Source organism: Lepisma saccharinum, chromosome 27 (genome assembly GCF_977018435.1).
Source record: "Lepisma saccharinum chromosome 27, izLepSacc3.1, whole genome shotgun sequence".
NCBI classification, from domain to species: Eukaryota; Metazoa; Arthropoda; class Insecta; order Zygentoma; family Lepismatidae; genus Lepisma; species Lepisma saccharinum.
Genome location: NC_139255.1, coordinates 28,805,183 through 28,819,039, shown reverse-complemented (window position 1 = coordinate 28,819,039; position 13,857 = coordinate 28,805,183). Strand labels below are relative to the sequence as shown.

Genomic DNA, 13,857 nt, shown 5'->3' with positions numbered 1-13,857 from the left:
ACGTGGAAGTTCACCCCTTACACCCCGAAAACCCCTGTTCTATTGGTTGTTGCAGAAGATATAGATTTTAGCAGTGAAAGTGGTAGAGAACTTCAATTTACTAAGCCTTTAATTCTGTTTTTTATAGCCCACGTCTTTTCTTTGTTATAGATTGCCACACGGGCAAGCTTAGTTTAGAAATGATACCGAGACGAGACAAGATTTGGTTACAGTCTCGCCAATAAGGAAACTTGTCTTGTTCTCATCTCTATGTGTAAATTCCAGTCTTCTTTTCGTCGCGGTATGCAAGAGAAAGTCACGATCTTGCTTCAGTCTCGTTTCGAAACAATAGGTATATAAAAAGCAACAAAGTTTAAAGTGTGATCCAAACCAATATGTTCCCCACGGGTAACAAACAGGTGATCGATCCCTTGGTTACAAGTGATCACTTGGTTACAAGACAACGACGTAACCACTACGCTATTGAGGAGGCCCAGCACAAACTTAAAACTTAAGTTGTACTAAACAACAATATAACATGTCTGCCTCTAATCATACACCCCTTGGTATATTTAACTGGGTTATACGATAGTAAACCTGATTTGACTTGCATAGAATTTCCATACACACTTACCAGTCTACGGACAGTTATTCTCCACACTGCCCCTAGCTTAGTTACTAACTGTTGATTGTATGTTAACATGGTGTTTCCTATTTTTTCTTCTCTCATAGGTTTCATTGTCATTAATCTAGAATATCTAATTTACAAATAGGACTCAAAACTCGCAAATTTAATTCTGGTCTACATGTTTATAGACACTAGTTTCAAGCGCTAAATATTTGTCTTGCTTACCTTTCCACAGGATGTGTTACGTTCTGATTAACACCACATATTCTACCAATCAATCTGGTGCTCGGCTTCACTTTATGCACAAACAGTAAATTAGAATTGGCGTAACGCCGAAATGCACTTGCACAGGACAGATATTTGAGTGAGTTCTCTCATCTGCTGCGGTCAAGACATTAAATTTATTGAGTTGGTGTTGTAAGTTCGCTTTATGCACAGTAAGGCTAATCGGGACTGGACCTACAGTTTAAAGTTGGATCCGAACCACTATGTGCCTCCACCGGGTATCGAACCCGGGAACCCTTGATTGCAAGGCGAAGACGCGCCATCGGGAAGGCCCCAAGACATTAGAGTATCATTGCGTGTGTCCATCTACTTATCGTAATCACCGTTCATCTTCATAGTGGCGATTAAGTTCAAAATTAGAGGAGCGACGTTATATGATCAAAATAGCGCAATAGCTCTATAAACACGACGCCGCGTTTTAGGATCTTGCATCTACTTATTCACCTTGTCTTTAAATCGGCGTCAGACCTGCTGACCGTTTTGGGAAGCCCCTGAAAATATGATTAAAAGCAATGCAAAACTGCAAAAAACTGAAATCTTCTTTTTAGTAAGCGCTCAAGAACTTTCTAACGTAATAACTTTACAAGAGCTTACACCATTTTCTGTCAATTCTGGCAACACAATTAGGGTCGTCTCCGGTTGAGTGCTAACCCACCCAGATAGCATGCACGACAATTTTTATGGAATCATTGACCGCACCGATGAGGTTATGGGGGATCAGACCCTTTCTTTGGACTTCATTAAGAAAATGTAATATACCTTCATATTCGTACTCATAATTGAACAAAGGGCCTCCTCAATAGCGTAGTGGTAACGTCGTCGCCTTGTAATCAAGGGTTCCGGGTTCGATTCCCAGTAGAGGCACATGGCACAGTGGTTCCGATCCTACTTTAAACTGTAGGTCCAGTCCCGATTAGCCTTTTTGTGCATAAAGTGGACTTAAAACAACAATTTAATCAATCAATCATAATTGCACAAAAAATGTTTTTTCAGTAATCGAACCTTCCTGGCAGTGTCTGTTTTCAGTAAAGGACCACACACACGCAGAGGGATACAGACATCGAGAGTAAGGAAGAGAAACTGAAGAAAGAAAGAGAGAGATGGGTAAACAGGAAGAAAAGAGGGCGAGAGAAAGAAATTAGAAAGGAAAGAGATAAAGGAAATGTGAGAATGAAAACAGGAAGAAGAGAGAGAGAGAGAGAGAGATCTAAGAGAAATAAAGGGAAGTGGGGAGAGAAAGATAATAGAGACAGAGTATATCTCTCAAGAGGGAGAAAAAGCGAGAGAATGAGAAACAATGGGAGGAAGGAAGAGAGATAAGTAAAGAAAAAGAGAGAAAGATAAATAGATGGAAAAGCGAGAGAAAGATAAAGAATACGAGAGATAAAGATTGGAAGAAATGAAAGAGGTAGAGAACCGAAGGAAGGAAGACAAAAAGAAATAAAGAAAAAGAAAGACAAACAGACAACAAAACGAAAGATGATGATTGAGAAACAACGCCTGAAGGGGAGATTAGGAAAAGAAAAAGAGCGAGAGAGAGAAAGAGGTAAAGAACCTAAGGAAGAGAGAAATAAAGAAATAGAAAAGTGAACGAAAGAAGAAAATAGAGAAGCAACGAGTGAAAGGGAGATAAAGAAAATGAGAGCTTGAGAGAGGAAGAAGCAAAGAATAGAAGGCTACATTCGTAGCCCTGAAGTCGGAAGCACACCGCCACACCTGTACGTCACCTCACCCGTACGAAATTTCCTTGCGACACCACCGAACCCCCAACACCGGAAACTTACATGATACAAGGTGAGCAGCGGTTAGCCGGGATCCGAACGAACACGCACCGCATCATACACAGTGGCGTACATCATCACCAGATCTCAATCCAGGTCGTGTGAGGCGTCCGATTCCACGTCCTGCACCTCCATGAGGCACCAGCTGGCACTATCCACCTTTAGGTCTCCACGTAAATTGTGCGACTGGGTCGAAGCAAGCAGCCGTCTGCGCTCCTCGTCTAGATCGTTGCCCGAACCGACCAGCTGATGCGGCGCCCGCGCATCTCCCGCGTGCAGTTTCGGTTTTTTCGCCAGCGACTGAAAATAAAATCGAATGCGCCACCCCCTTTCCAGGCGGTTGAGATAGAGGGGGGGAATTCACACTCCTCAGCGCACGAAAGCTAGGAACATATGGTTGGAGATAGATTATGTGATAAACGCATGCTGTCTTCTTCGTGTTACGTGCCCTGTTATGGATTGTTTGTGCAGACCAGGGGCGGTTAAGGCCGTCTATAAATACTAATTATTATTGAATTTTGCCGCATTGTGGGATGATCAGAAGTGTTTGTATTTTTCTTTTTTTTTTACGTTGATTTCCTGTCTTTTTACTCTAATTGCTGCTATGAAAAACATAAGCATCACAAAGGCGGGATTGAATCGCTGCCACTGGAAATTGTAATCGTTAATTTCAAATTAGAGAAAAGTGTGTGTATACAAGGGCGCAGAATTTTTTCTCAGGTGGCAGAGTCATAGAAATTATTTTATTGCTATTATTATTATTTCACAAATCATAAAATTCAAATTAAATTGAAAATACTTTGGTGTTGCATGCAAGTTCAGAATCGAATCTACTATTTAGATAGGGTGACCAGACATACTCTTTTTAAGAGTATTACACTCTTTTAGAGGTTCATAAACTCTATACTCTTTTCAATTTGCAAAAATCCCCAAATATACTATTTTCCTTGATATTTAATTTCATTCATTATTTTACGCGTAAAAATGCCTTAAAATCCACAGAACGGAAAACGTCAAGATGTCAACAAACTGAAGTATTTACTCCTTGACTCAAGAATTTCCTAAAAACAATTTCAAGTGTCATTTTCATATTCCATCAACAAGCAAAACATATTTCAAATTCATTGGAATTTAATGATAATGATTAGGGCTGAGCCGATACCACTTTGAACCGATACCGATACTTGAAAATTGCAATAATTAAAATTTGTTCAAAATATTGATCAATATTGGTGAGTAAATATTCTCCTCCAATTATATGCATCAACATAATAAGAAATTTGCTTTAGAATATTCAAGAATTACATCAGAATATTAAAAAAGATATTATATAGTCACAAAATATAGTTTTTGTGCAAAATTAGTGTAAAATAAAAAGGAAGTTTTAATTTTGCATAATTTCCAGGATAATTAGACTGTCAAGAAGTCGCTCGGGATTTTTGAAAGAGCAAAATGCATGCGCACCTTCAACCTATAGACTATACTCTTTTTGGTCAACAAATATCTGGTCACCAAAAACTGGATTTGCCTTGCTTCCCTTCAATAAACATTTATCACTTTGTTGATGAACAGTTCTTGGTCTTTTTGTACCTCACAATGCACAGATATCAATCAAACTCAGAGACCACTTAATCCACTGCCCGTCATGGTACCGCTGATTCATGTTTTTACATACCGCTGCAATAATAATAATTTGATTTATCAAGGTCAAATCCAGAATTTCCGTAATGCCAAACAGCCGAGAAATTACATGATTTTTTTCCAGATATCTCAGGGGGGCAAGTGTCCCATGCCCCCCCCCCTGCGGGCGCCCTTGTATATAAGAAAAATAGAGCTCGCTAATTAGTATTCCAGCGGAGTAACCAAACGGAAAAATCAGGTCGAAAAATTTAGTGTAAAATTGAGAACCAGTTCAAAACTTCGTGTTACACATTTGATTATATTTAATATGCTGTCCGGAGTCGTGTAGGGGGTCGAACTGGTTCGTCGATCCCCTCCCCCCTCCCCTGGAAATTAGCATCCTTTATTTCATATTAGAAAAATCAGAAATCTTGTTATGTTTATTGTTCTTAAAGGAAACAAAATTCAGTTATTATTCGAACAGATAAACGAAGTAAAAAAAATGCATCAAATAGGAAAAAAAAAGTGTAAAATAAATATAGGACCCAGTTTATGTTTTCGTACCATTTAAACCAGAGAATGAATAGTTTCACAGTTTTTCAAAATATCAAAAATGACTTTTTTCTTAAAGCAGGTGTGTAAAAGTTAATAACAAAATAGAATAACTATGCATGAACTAACATACACTAACTGTATGAAATGTAAAAAATAATTTTAAAAACAGTTGTGTTGTATACTCATCTAACTGATTGTGCAGAAAAGTGACCTCCAAATATATAATATTAAATAATAATAATAAATTACGATAATATTTATTTTTACCATAACTATTTCTACTATTTTTCCACTATTCAAGTTTCTGTCAGTGGCCTAGTTTGCCCCCTATAAAAATTACTGATGATGCCCATGCTCTCTTTATATCTTTCTTTCCTGTATTCATCTTTTCCTTTATCCTTCCTTTTCCCTGCTCTTTCTTTCTGTCTTCCCTTCTCATGTTTCTTTATCACTTTGTGTCCTTTTCTTTCTATTTCTCTCAATGTTTGTCCCCCCTTAATGTGTGTGATTTCTATTATTTTATAAACGAGTCCGAAAAATTCCCCCTTTATGCTATTTGGGAGAGCTAAGGTTATTTTATAGTGGGCTAGAGCCCACCCTTGCCATCCTATGTTCACACCCCTATAATAGAAATGTTTCATGTCGTTCACCAAGTATGGCCAAATACTGTGCAGATTTTTAAATTCATTTGAACCTTAACTAGCTTTCTTTGCCACAAACCAAAGTACCACGTGCTGTGCACCGTAACATTGCAAGTTGAGGGACTAAGGGAGGGGGCAGACCAATTTGTGAGTGGCAGTAGTATTTACTCTAATCCTAAATAGCGTATATTTGGGGCAAAGGTCATTGAATTTCTCATGTGTGTGTTGTGCAGTAAGGATCTCCCCTTCCGCCCAGATTAACAATGACAGTTTACTTCAATTGGAAACCACAGGCATCATGACTAACAATGTTTTAATTTCATGTGTGTCATTGTTGGGGTGATGTGTGGGGAGCAGGGGTATGGTATGAAGCTTATCCGATAAAAAAAATATTTCTTTATCTTCCTTGTGGTTATTTTACTTCACTTTTCTGACTTTTGAGTTAATCACAATGATGAGGATGAGACAGAGATGAGATAATGCAGTATCCAGGGTTTGAACGTTGACCACTCCACCATGGAGACCGCCTGTTGTTGAAATTTCTTATCTGTTTGTATTACACAATAAAGTTACGTTACATTCAAAATACAGAGTGGCTCAAAAAGATGGACTCAATTTTGTACATCATATGTGAATGATCTTCATATCATTGAAAGAAGATGTCCTAAAGTTTCAAATTACATTTGAAAATACTCACAATGTTCAATGCGACCCCCTCTGACCACACATGTAACATCTAGATGGTAGCTGAATTCGTTCCACACCTCAGGAAGAATGTATTTCGTCACAGTTCACTCCAGTTGTGATAAGATTTTTAGATCGTTTTAAGTTGTTTGTAGAGGACGTACATAAACTGCTTCTTTTACAAATCCCCACAAGAAAAGATCACAGAGTGTGAGATCAGGAGATCTCAGGGGCCGGAACTGGAGCGCCAGGACAGCCTGTTTGCTCAAATTGGTTATTTCGGTGAAAAATGCTTTTCTCATTGGAGATGCAATGTCGAAATGAAGATGAAACACACAGTACACTGCAGTTTCAGACTCAGTTTTAATGAACTCACTCATGAACACAAGAAATCTTGTGCTGGGTAGTAGCCATTCTGTTCTCAACTGATGCTGCTGCATGGCTGTGCAATAGGCGAGCACTCTAGTAATGGTATTTGAAACTTTAGAACTTCCTCTTTCAAATTTTACATAGATCATTTACTTACAATGTTTAGTTCAGAAAATATAGCCATACAAAATTGAATCCATCTTTTTGAATCACACTGTACTTCACTTTTTGGGGTAAAATCATGGTATTGGTAGCATGTTACTTGTGAAAGTAAAGTATAATAACTTTATAAATGTCTGCAACTCTACTGTGTAGGGTCACTAAAGCAGCCATTCTTTGCATTTCAGGAATGTTGGAGAACTCGTGTTATGAGGAGACTCTTCTTGTCACAACTAGTCGGTTGCTGAGCACAGATCTCCACCATCAGTTAGCACAGTTGTTGGCATCAGCTAACCGTGGATTAACACCACGCTCCATTTCACCACACACACAGATTCCTAAGTGCAGTTTATGTGAGAGGCAGCTAGATTCTGTTAGAGATTCTGAGAATGTTATACTTTTCAGGTATGTACTTTTTTGTATTTACACATGTCTGTGTGTTGAAGAATACGTTGCCTGTTCCAGGGAAATAGCACTGTGTGTAATTTTAACCCACTTGATGCCTGAACTACTAGTTTACAAAACTTGTTTGAGTCCATGCTGCCCTTCATATGTTTTATTTTTTCTCATTATGTCTCTAAACCTATTATTCAGTTGCACAGGAACAAGACGGTACAGGAGTACATTGTATCCCTCAAATTCTTGTAATTCAAGCTATCAATCCACATTGCAATCCCTGAAAATTTGCCTGACAAGTGCAAATACTTACACTTGACAGAACTAGATTTTATTTATATAAAATATGTTTTATTTTTAGACTCGCATCATATCTAAAAACATGCAATCCCCATTAATAAATATTATTCACATTTTTTAAAATTTTGTTGTATTTTCAATATACAGTAGTATCTTAATCATTCCAGTATCAATAATCTGATGTTTCACATAATCTGTGGCAAGAAAAAATAAAAAGAAATAAAAAAAGGATACTGCTTTTGCTGTTGTTGATTTGGTGTTTTAAGTCCACTTTATGCACAGTAAGGCTAATCGGGACTGGACCTACAGTTTAAAGTGGGATCCAAACCACTATGAGCCTCCACCGGGTATCGAACCCGGGACCCCTTGATTACAAGGTGACGACACTACCACTGCGCCATCGGGAGGCCCACGATACTGCTTTTGCAGAACAACAGTCAGAAGCAATACCTACCACAATGTTATTGAGACAGTGCATAACATTGCTGCTCAGAAATGATGCAATGCCCTGAAGAAGATACATTTGACCATTAATTTGAAACTTCAATATTGTATAAATATTTTTCCTAACATTATTGTTCATATTCTACTGGCAATGTAAGTACAATATTCATAACAATACTGTGTATTCCATTTTTCACATATATTGTTTTTTCTTTCACCTCTTCCAATTTTCCCTAGCCAAAGTTTTTTGTGATTCGAGATAGTATCAGTCCTGTCCATCTCGAATTAAGAACTTGTTCTAAGCTCATTTGAAAGCTTAAAGAAATTGAAAAGTAAAATACACTGAGAAAATGTACTCTAGTTTCCATTTATTCTCAAGTTATACCTCATATATCATTTCTTAAAAGTAGCAATTTTCAAAATGTGTATAGTAGAGTTGAGCCGATACGGCGATGTATCAGTATTGCCCGATACAAGTGTATCGGTATCAGTATCGAAGTAAGACTTGAAGCTTTCCTGGTGACAGATTCTCCCGGGCTATCGACCAGGTGAGTTGTGGAAATGATTCCAAGCTTTCGAGAGATAACATCACTCTCATCTTCAGGGTAGAAGTGTAGTTCTGAGCGTCAACCCGGTGTATATACGTTCGTGGAGGATGGATCCCAGTGAAGATGGCAGACCAATCGAGTGGCGTGTCTGCTATATGCACGTTTCTGGTTAACTAACGCTAACCAGGCTGGGTCCAGTTCGAGCCCCGTGTCGTGGTTAAGATTGTCTTTTTCTTCATAAATGGCTATTGCTTCCTTGATGATACGGTCCCAGTAGTTTGAAGTTTTGGCTATGATTTCTGTGTTGCTGAAGTCTGGTCTATGTCCCTCGTTTCATTCAATCAACTGCACAATACTTTCGTGGGATCTAATTGTCCTGGAAATTACAGAAAAATCGAAGTCTCCATTGATTTTGTATCAATATTGTGTGAAAAAACTGTATTTTGTGATTGCATAAGTTTTTTGTTGTTTTTTGTATATCGTGATGTAATTTTTAATATTTAGAGCAAAACTCTGATAAATGTGTGCTTATAATTGGAATGAAATACTCAACCCACTAATATTAATAAATATTTTGAACAAATTTTAATTGTTACAATTTTCAAACATCGGTATTGGTATCGGTGTTGGAATGGGTGTCAGTTGTCAGTGGTATCGGCTCAGCTGTAGTGCGTGGTGTTTTGCTGATGGAAGCATACAGATTTTGATAATCTAACCCATAAATACAAAATAGAGTACCACTATATCCCCTTGAAATGCTACAAATCGGCATGAAAGTACAAAACCATTTCTTGTTGGAGGCATCCCCTGTCATGTAGTGGTAAGATTGCCACCTTGTAATGAAGGTGTTGGGTTTGATCTTTGATGAAGACACATCTGAAAATGGTTCAGATGCAACTTTAAACTGTAGGTCCAATCTGGATTAGCATTTATGAGCAGAAATTAGACTTCTTCTACAATCCTTGTCAGCATACACAATATTCTTTACTGAAATTGCATTGAAATTTTAATTTTTAAAATTCAAGAAAATTTGCCTCTTAACCAGTAAGGATGCGAGTATGGGTAGAAATTGCCCAGCCTATATAGGCCTATATATTTTTTTTAAAATTTTTTTATATATAATATCACTTCCAATGAGCCTCTTAATACTCTTCTGATTGTATGACCTGGAATCAGCTGTTAGTTAGTTCATTACTTCAGCTCACAGGGCCATAGAAACACTACCTGGATAAATTTCACCCATCCCGTGCTTATATGTTTTAGTTTGATATTTCAACATGTTATTTTTTTCTTGTTTTCATCATTTGTGTGATTCAATGCAAATGTTCAAAATTAATAAAATAGATTAATCAGTGAAGATATTACTATTTACATGCTTTAAAACAATTAAAATTTGTACTTAGGAAGTAATTTTTCTTCTGGGTATTTCTTACCTGGTGTGCATGCTTAAGTCCTAGCGGATAGTGTGCATTCTGCCTGGTTAAATAGTTACAATCCACTAATTTCACGTATTTATAATTGTACTCGGGGGTCCACTTCCTTTGATTCCAGGTGTGGTCACAGCTACCATGTTTCCTGCCTACAACCTTCTGTCTTGAGTTCATCGAAAGCAGAGTGGCTGTGTTATCATTGTGCCAATATAACTCGACCTGGAATTATTCCTAAAGTTGAGAACCAAGTCAACGAGAGAACTGCTCCGTATTTAGATGCTATAACAAGTCCTACAGAGCAACCTTTGACGCCAGCACCAAATCATGTAAGTGTTTGAATTTATTTCTCCATAAAACCCATATACGCGTACATAGATGTTATGAGTTCAGTACAGTTTGACTTATTAATATTATTCTCTTGCTTTGTAATAAAATGTTATGAAAATTTCTGTAGCTTGCAATCTATCACTAACACTATTATATTTCTGATTCATTAACATGCTATTTCTTTGGCTACAAGATGCTGAAACATGAAAATATCTCAAAGGCATTTTATTTAGAACATACATACATACATAGCTTTATTCATGATAAACATGTTCATATTGCATAGGCGGCAACACTTGAAAAAGTGATAAACAAACAAAACACTATCGAGGTCGACTACGTTGATCAAAAGATTGCTCATTTTTCAAATTGCATTACATGCACATAAGGATAATCATAGACATTCCGTATTGAAGAAGAACTAACATGAACATTCATTCCAACTACTAACTGCTTTAAGGTTGAGTTAGTTGTTAAGAAAGAGTACTTTTTACTTCTTCATTAAGATAAATCTGACTTCAGTAGTATGCATTAGAATTCAGAAGATATTCAGATCAACTGTGCTGTTTTTCCAATGAACTTCAAAATCACAGGTATTGTGGTGTCAAGAATTAAACTACCTATGCTTTGAATCAATAAATGAAGTTATGACATATTGATTCTACAATATATACAAACTTATAATTGGATACAATTCACCAATTGGAAATTGTCTTGCATTTTCAATTGGTTTCAGTTGATATTCCGATTGAAACCAATTATTTTCCGATACCTATAGTGGGAATCCAATAGAATCCAGTTCATTCCAGTTGAAACCAATTCAATCCAATTGAAATTTCAATTGGAACCAATAGAAATTTCCAGCTGGGAATGTCCACCACTGCTGTCAAAGCAGTTGAACTCAACACTGCGTATTTGTAATGGACTCATGCTATGCTACTGTGTAACCCATTCTTCTGCAACCTCACACACTAAGTAAAAATTGAAAAGAAACCCTTATGTTTGCAATTGCCATTACCGCTTTACCATAATGATTCTGTACAAATGCAGTAGACGTTGTAGTTTGGTGAAATCTTTATATTTTGTGCATAAATATAATACACATGATTGGATATATGTACACTAACTAATACAACTGAATTGTGTTCGCACAACACACATATGAGTCTTGTCTGAATGTTTCTCTCCAGCCGAATGGCGAATGTTTTGAGGCAGTGTTGCCAACTCTACATGCTGCTTCACTAGTGTGCTGCAAGTCTCACAAAAACACTGTTAGATGATTAAAACCTGAACACCCTATACGACTGACTGTGCTCCACAGAAGCCAACAATACCGTAGTGAGTGCCAACTACAGCCGAAAGGAAGAACATAAATGACAATAATGTGGCTGGTCATCATTGCACCCTAAATTGCTACTCATTCTTATGGCACACATTATTACTCATCATCAGCTGACTTTATTTCCTTCCTTTCTTAAAGAATAAGGATCATTTTACTTCATGTTTCATATTTGTACATTTTCAATGAGCTGAGATATTTGCATTCTCCAGGGTCTTGCAGCAAAAGAATCACCCTATTTAATTTTCCATGTGTTCTAGTTGAAGTGTGGTTCTGTTAAATGCTTATTTTGAGTGTTATATTTGTGTTCTGTTGAGCCTCCTGTATGAAGTGTGTTTCATAAATGTATGACAGCAAAGTGAATATTTTGTAAACAAATTTTTCCACAATACCGTATGTTTTCACCTTCTAAAGCCTTAATGACTTGTTTATGCTTCTAATGTGTATACAGTGGAGCCTCGATTTTAAGCTGTTTAGGAAACCAATTAAGGTGGAAAAACTCAAAAAGCAGGAAAATGTAAAATCAGGGTTCCACTGAACTGTGTTATTTTTTAGTCCAATGAATTCAAATTCAGGCATATGAAAGTAGTAACAATTTTTGACTTTTAATAAAATGCCAGCAAAGAAACTTTAATGAAACCTCTATTTAACATATGCATACATGTAGGTATTTTTTTTAACAAGTTCACTACAAGCATTCAGGCACTTGTCGTAGTGGAGAGCACATGTAGTCACCCAGTAACTTCTTCTTTCTCCCTCATTGTCACTATTAAAATGTGAGATTTTGCTTCATTTACTCAAGGTTGCTCATATTCTGTTACTTACCAAACACTGCAATGATCATGCACGATTTTGCCTGTTTGCATATCTGCAAAAGTCCAAAAACTCCTGTGTTTTTACAGTAATGTCGTATTTACTCATGTACAATGTGCACTTTTTTCCAAAAATTTTGACCCCAAAAACTGGTTCGTATTGTGCATGGAATAATTCGGACAACCAACATTAAAGCCACACATGTTTTCACTATTTCATTGCATATAACACGTATATATGAACAGCTGCAAACACAAATTACCAGCTTGAATTTCTTTAATAATATTTTTTTAAAAAAAGAACAGTATAAAGGTGAAATTGATTTTTCACTTTGTAACAGAATGCTTTGTGACCCAAGAAAAAGCAGCGCAGTGCTGTTCTGGCAGAATTCGAGCATGCACCTCCCATCATATGTGACGTGTATCAGAGGTATTTGTCGGGCAAGAAGCAATAGAAAATAACCCTTCTTAATGCTGCAAATCCATAACATATTTTTGAACTCTCTTTCTTCTAATACAGAATAAACAAGGTGGTTACAGAAATGAAAACTTTGCAATGTTAAACACAGGTAAGGGGGGGAAGGTTGGTGACTCATTGTATACACAAGATGATATTCTCCTCTTGGTTCACATGGAAACAGGTGACTCATTGTTTTGGTATGATGTCATTCGCTCTTGATCCGCATAGCGACAGCTTTATGACCTACAACTAGGAAAGCCATTTCTTGAACCTGCATTGTACTGCGCATTATATGCGAGATATAATTGTTTGTGGCTTTTCCCCATCAAAAGCAGGGTGCACATTATACACCTGTAAGTACGGTATTTATGACCAAATGACTGTCACTTATTCCCCAGACAAGAGGATTTTTGTAGTGGAAGATGCTTTTGCGTAACAATGCGTCTAGTTTACTATTTGCCATGAATATTTACAACTCTACGTTGGGAGAAACTAGGCACGTCATCGGTGTTTCAGAGACAACAGATCCCATTGCAGGACTGACAAAGACAATTCCACACAGGCAAAACAGAAACAGTGAAAAATCAGGCGAAACCAGGGCTGGCTTAGTAGCTCAATTTTTAGAGCAATGTCACGGTGTGTGCCATACATCTGGGTTTGAGTCCTGCTGGAGCTGGCATTTTTCATTGAAATTTAGGCTAGTATTTTTCAAATTGAAAGAGAATATACCATGGTAAGAGAAACAGGGATCGGGAGATTCTTGAAATAATCTTTTATCACATTTTAATATTGTTTCTTAGAGTAACAACTAGGGCTGACCAGATTCCCACCAATATTGATGCTTAAGCATTTTAACAATTACAAGTTGTTCACAATCTCTCTATATACAGGGTGGCTCAATATCACTTAACACCCCCAGTACAAGGCCACTGCGGCATGGAACGTGAAAATGGCGATGACCAATCGTTGCCTGGCCAAGGGGGAACCACATTGACGTCACCCGCATGGTCAGCAACCATCTTGATGTCAGACATCTTGAATTCAACTTCAGAAATTTAAATGGGAAGGGGGTCGTGCGACATATCAAAATGGGCTAGAAT

The 13,857-nt window shown here is 37.3% G+C and overlaps 2 protein-coding genes across 3 annotated transcripts in view; one reads left to right on the top strand and one right to left on the bottom strand.

Annotated features, from left to right (window-relative positions):
• LOC145980063 (uronyl 2-sulfotransferase homolog pip-like) overlaps positions 1 to 2,929 on the bottom strand; it is a 45,421-nt gene extending 42,492 nt beyond the window's left edge. Inside the window, exon 1 of one of the 2 annotated variants that reach the window (XM_083113054.1) lies at positions 2,677 to 2,929. The gene's annotated coding sequence lies outside the window, so the exon portion shown is untranslated. The remainder of the gene's footprint in view (positions 1 to 2,676) is intronic. The other variant, XM_083113053.1, reaches the window with a different exon arrangement.
• The window catches only part of Vps8 (vacuolar protein sorting 8), a 401,212-nt gene that overhangs the window by 373,851 nt on the left and 13,504 nt on the right, over positions 1 to 13,857 (top strand). The window contains exons 22-23 of the mRNA XM_083113236.1: positions 6,890 to 7,106; positions 9,941 to 10,145. Coding sequence (XP_082969362.1) covers positions 6,890 to 7,106; positions 9,941 to 10,145 — 422 coding nt within the window. The remainder of the gene's footprint in view (positions 1 to 6,889; positions 7,107 to 9,940; positions 10,146 to 13,857) is intronic.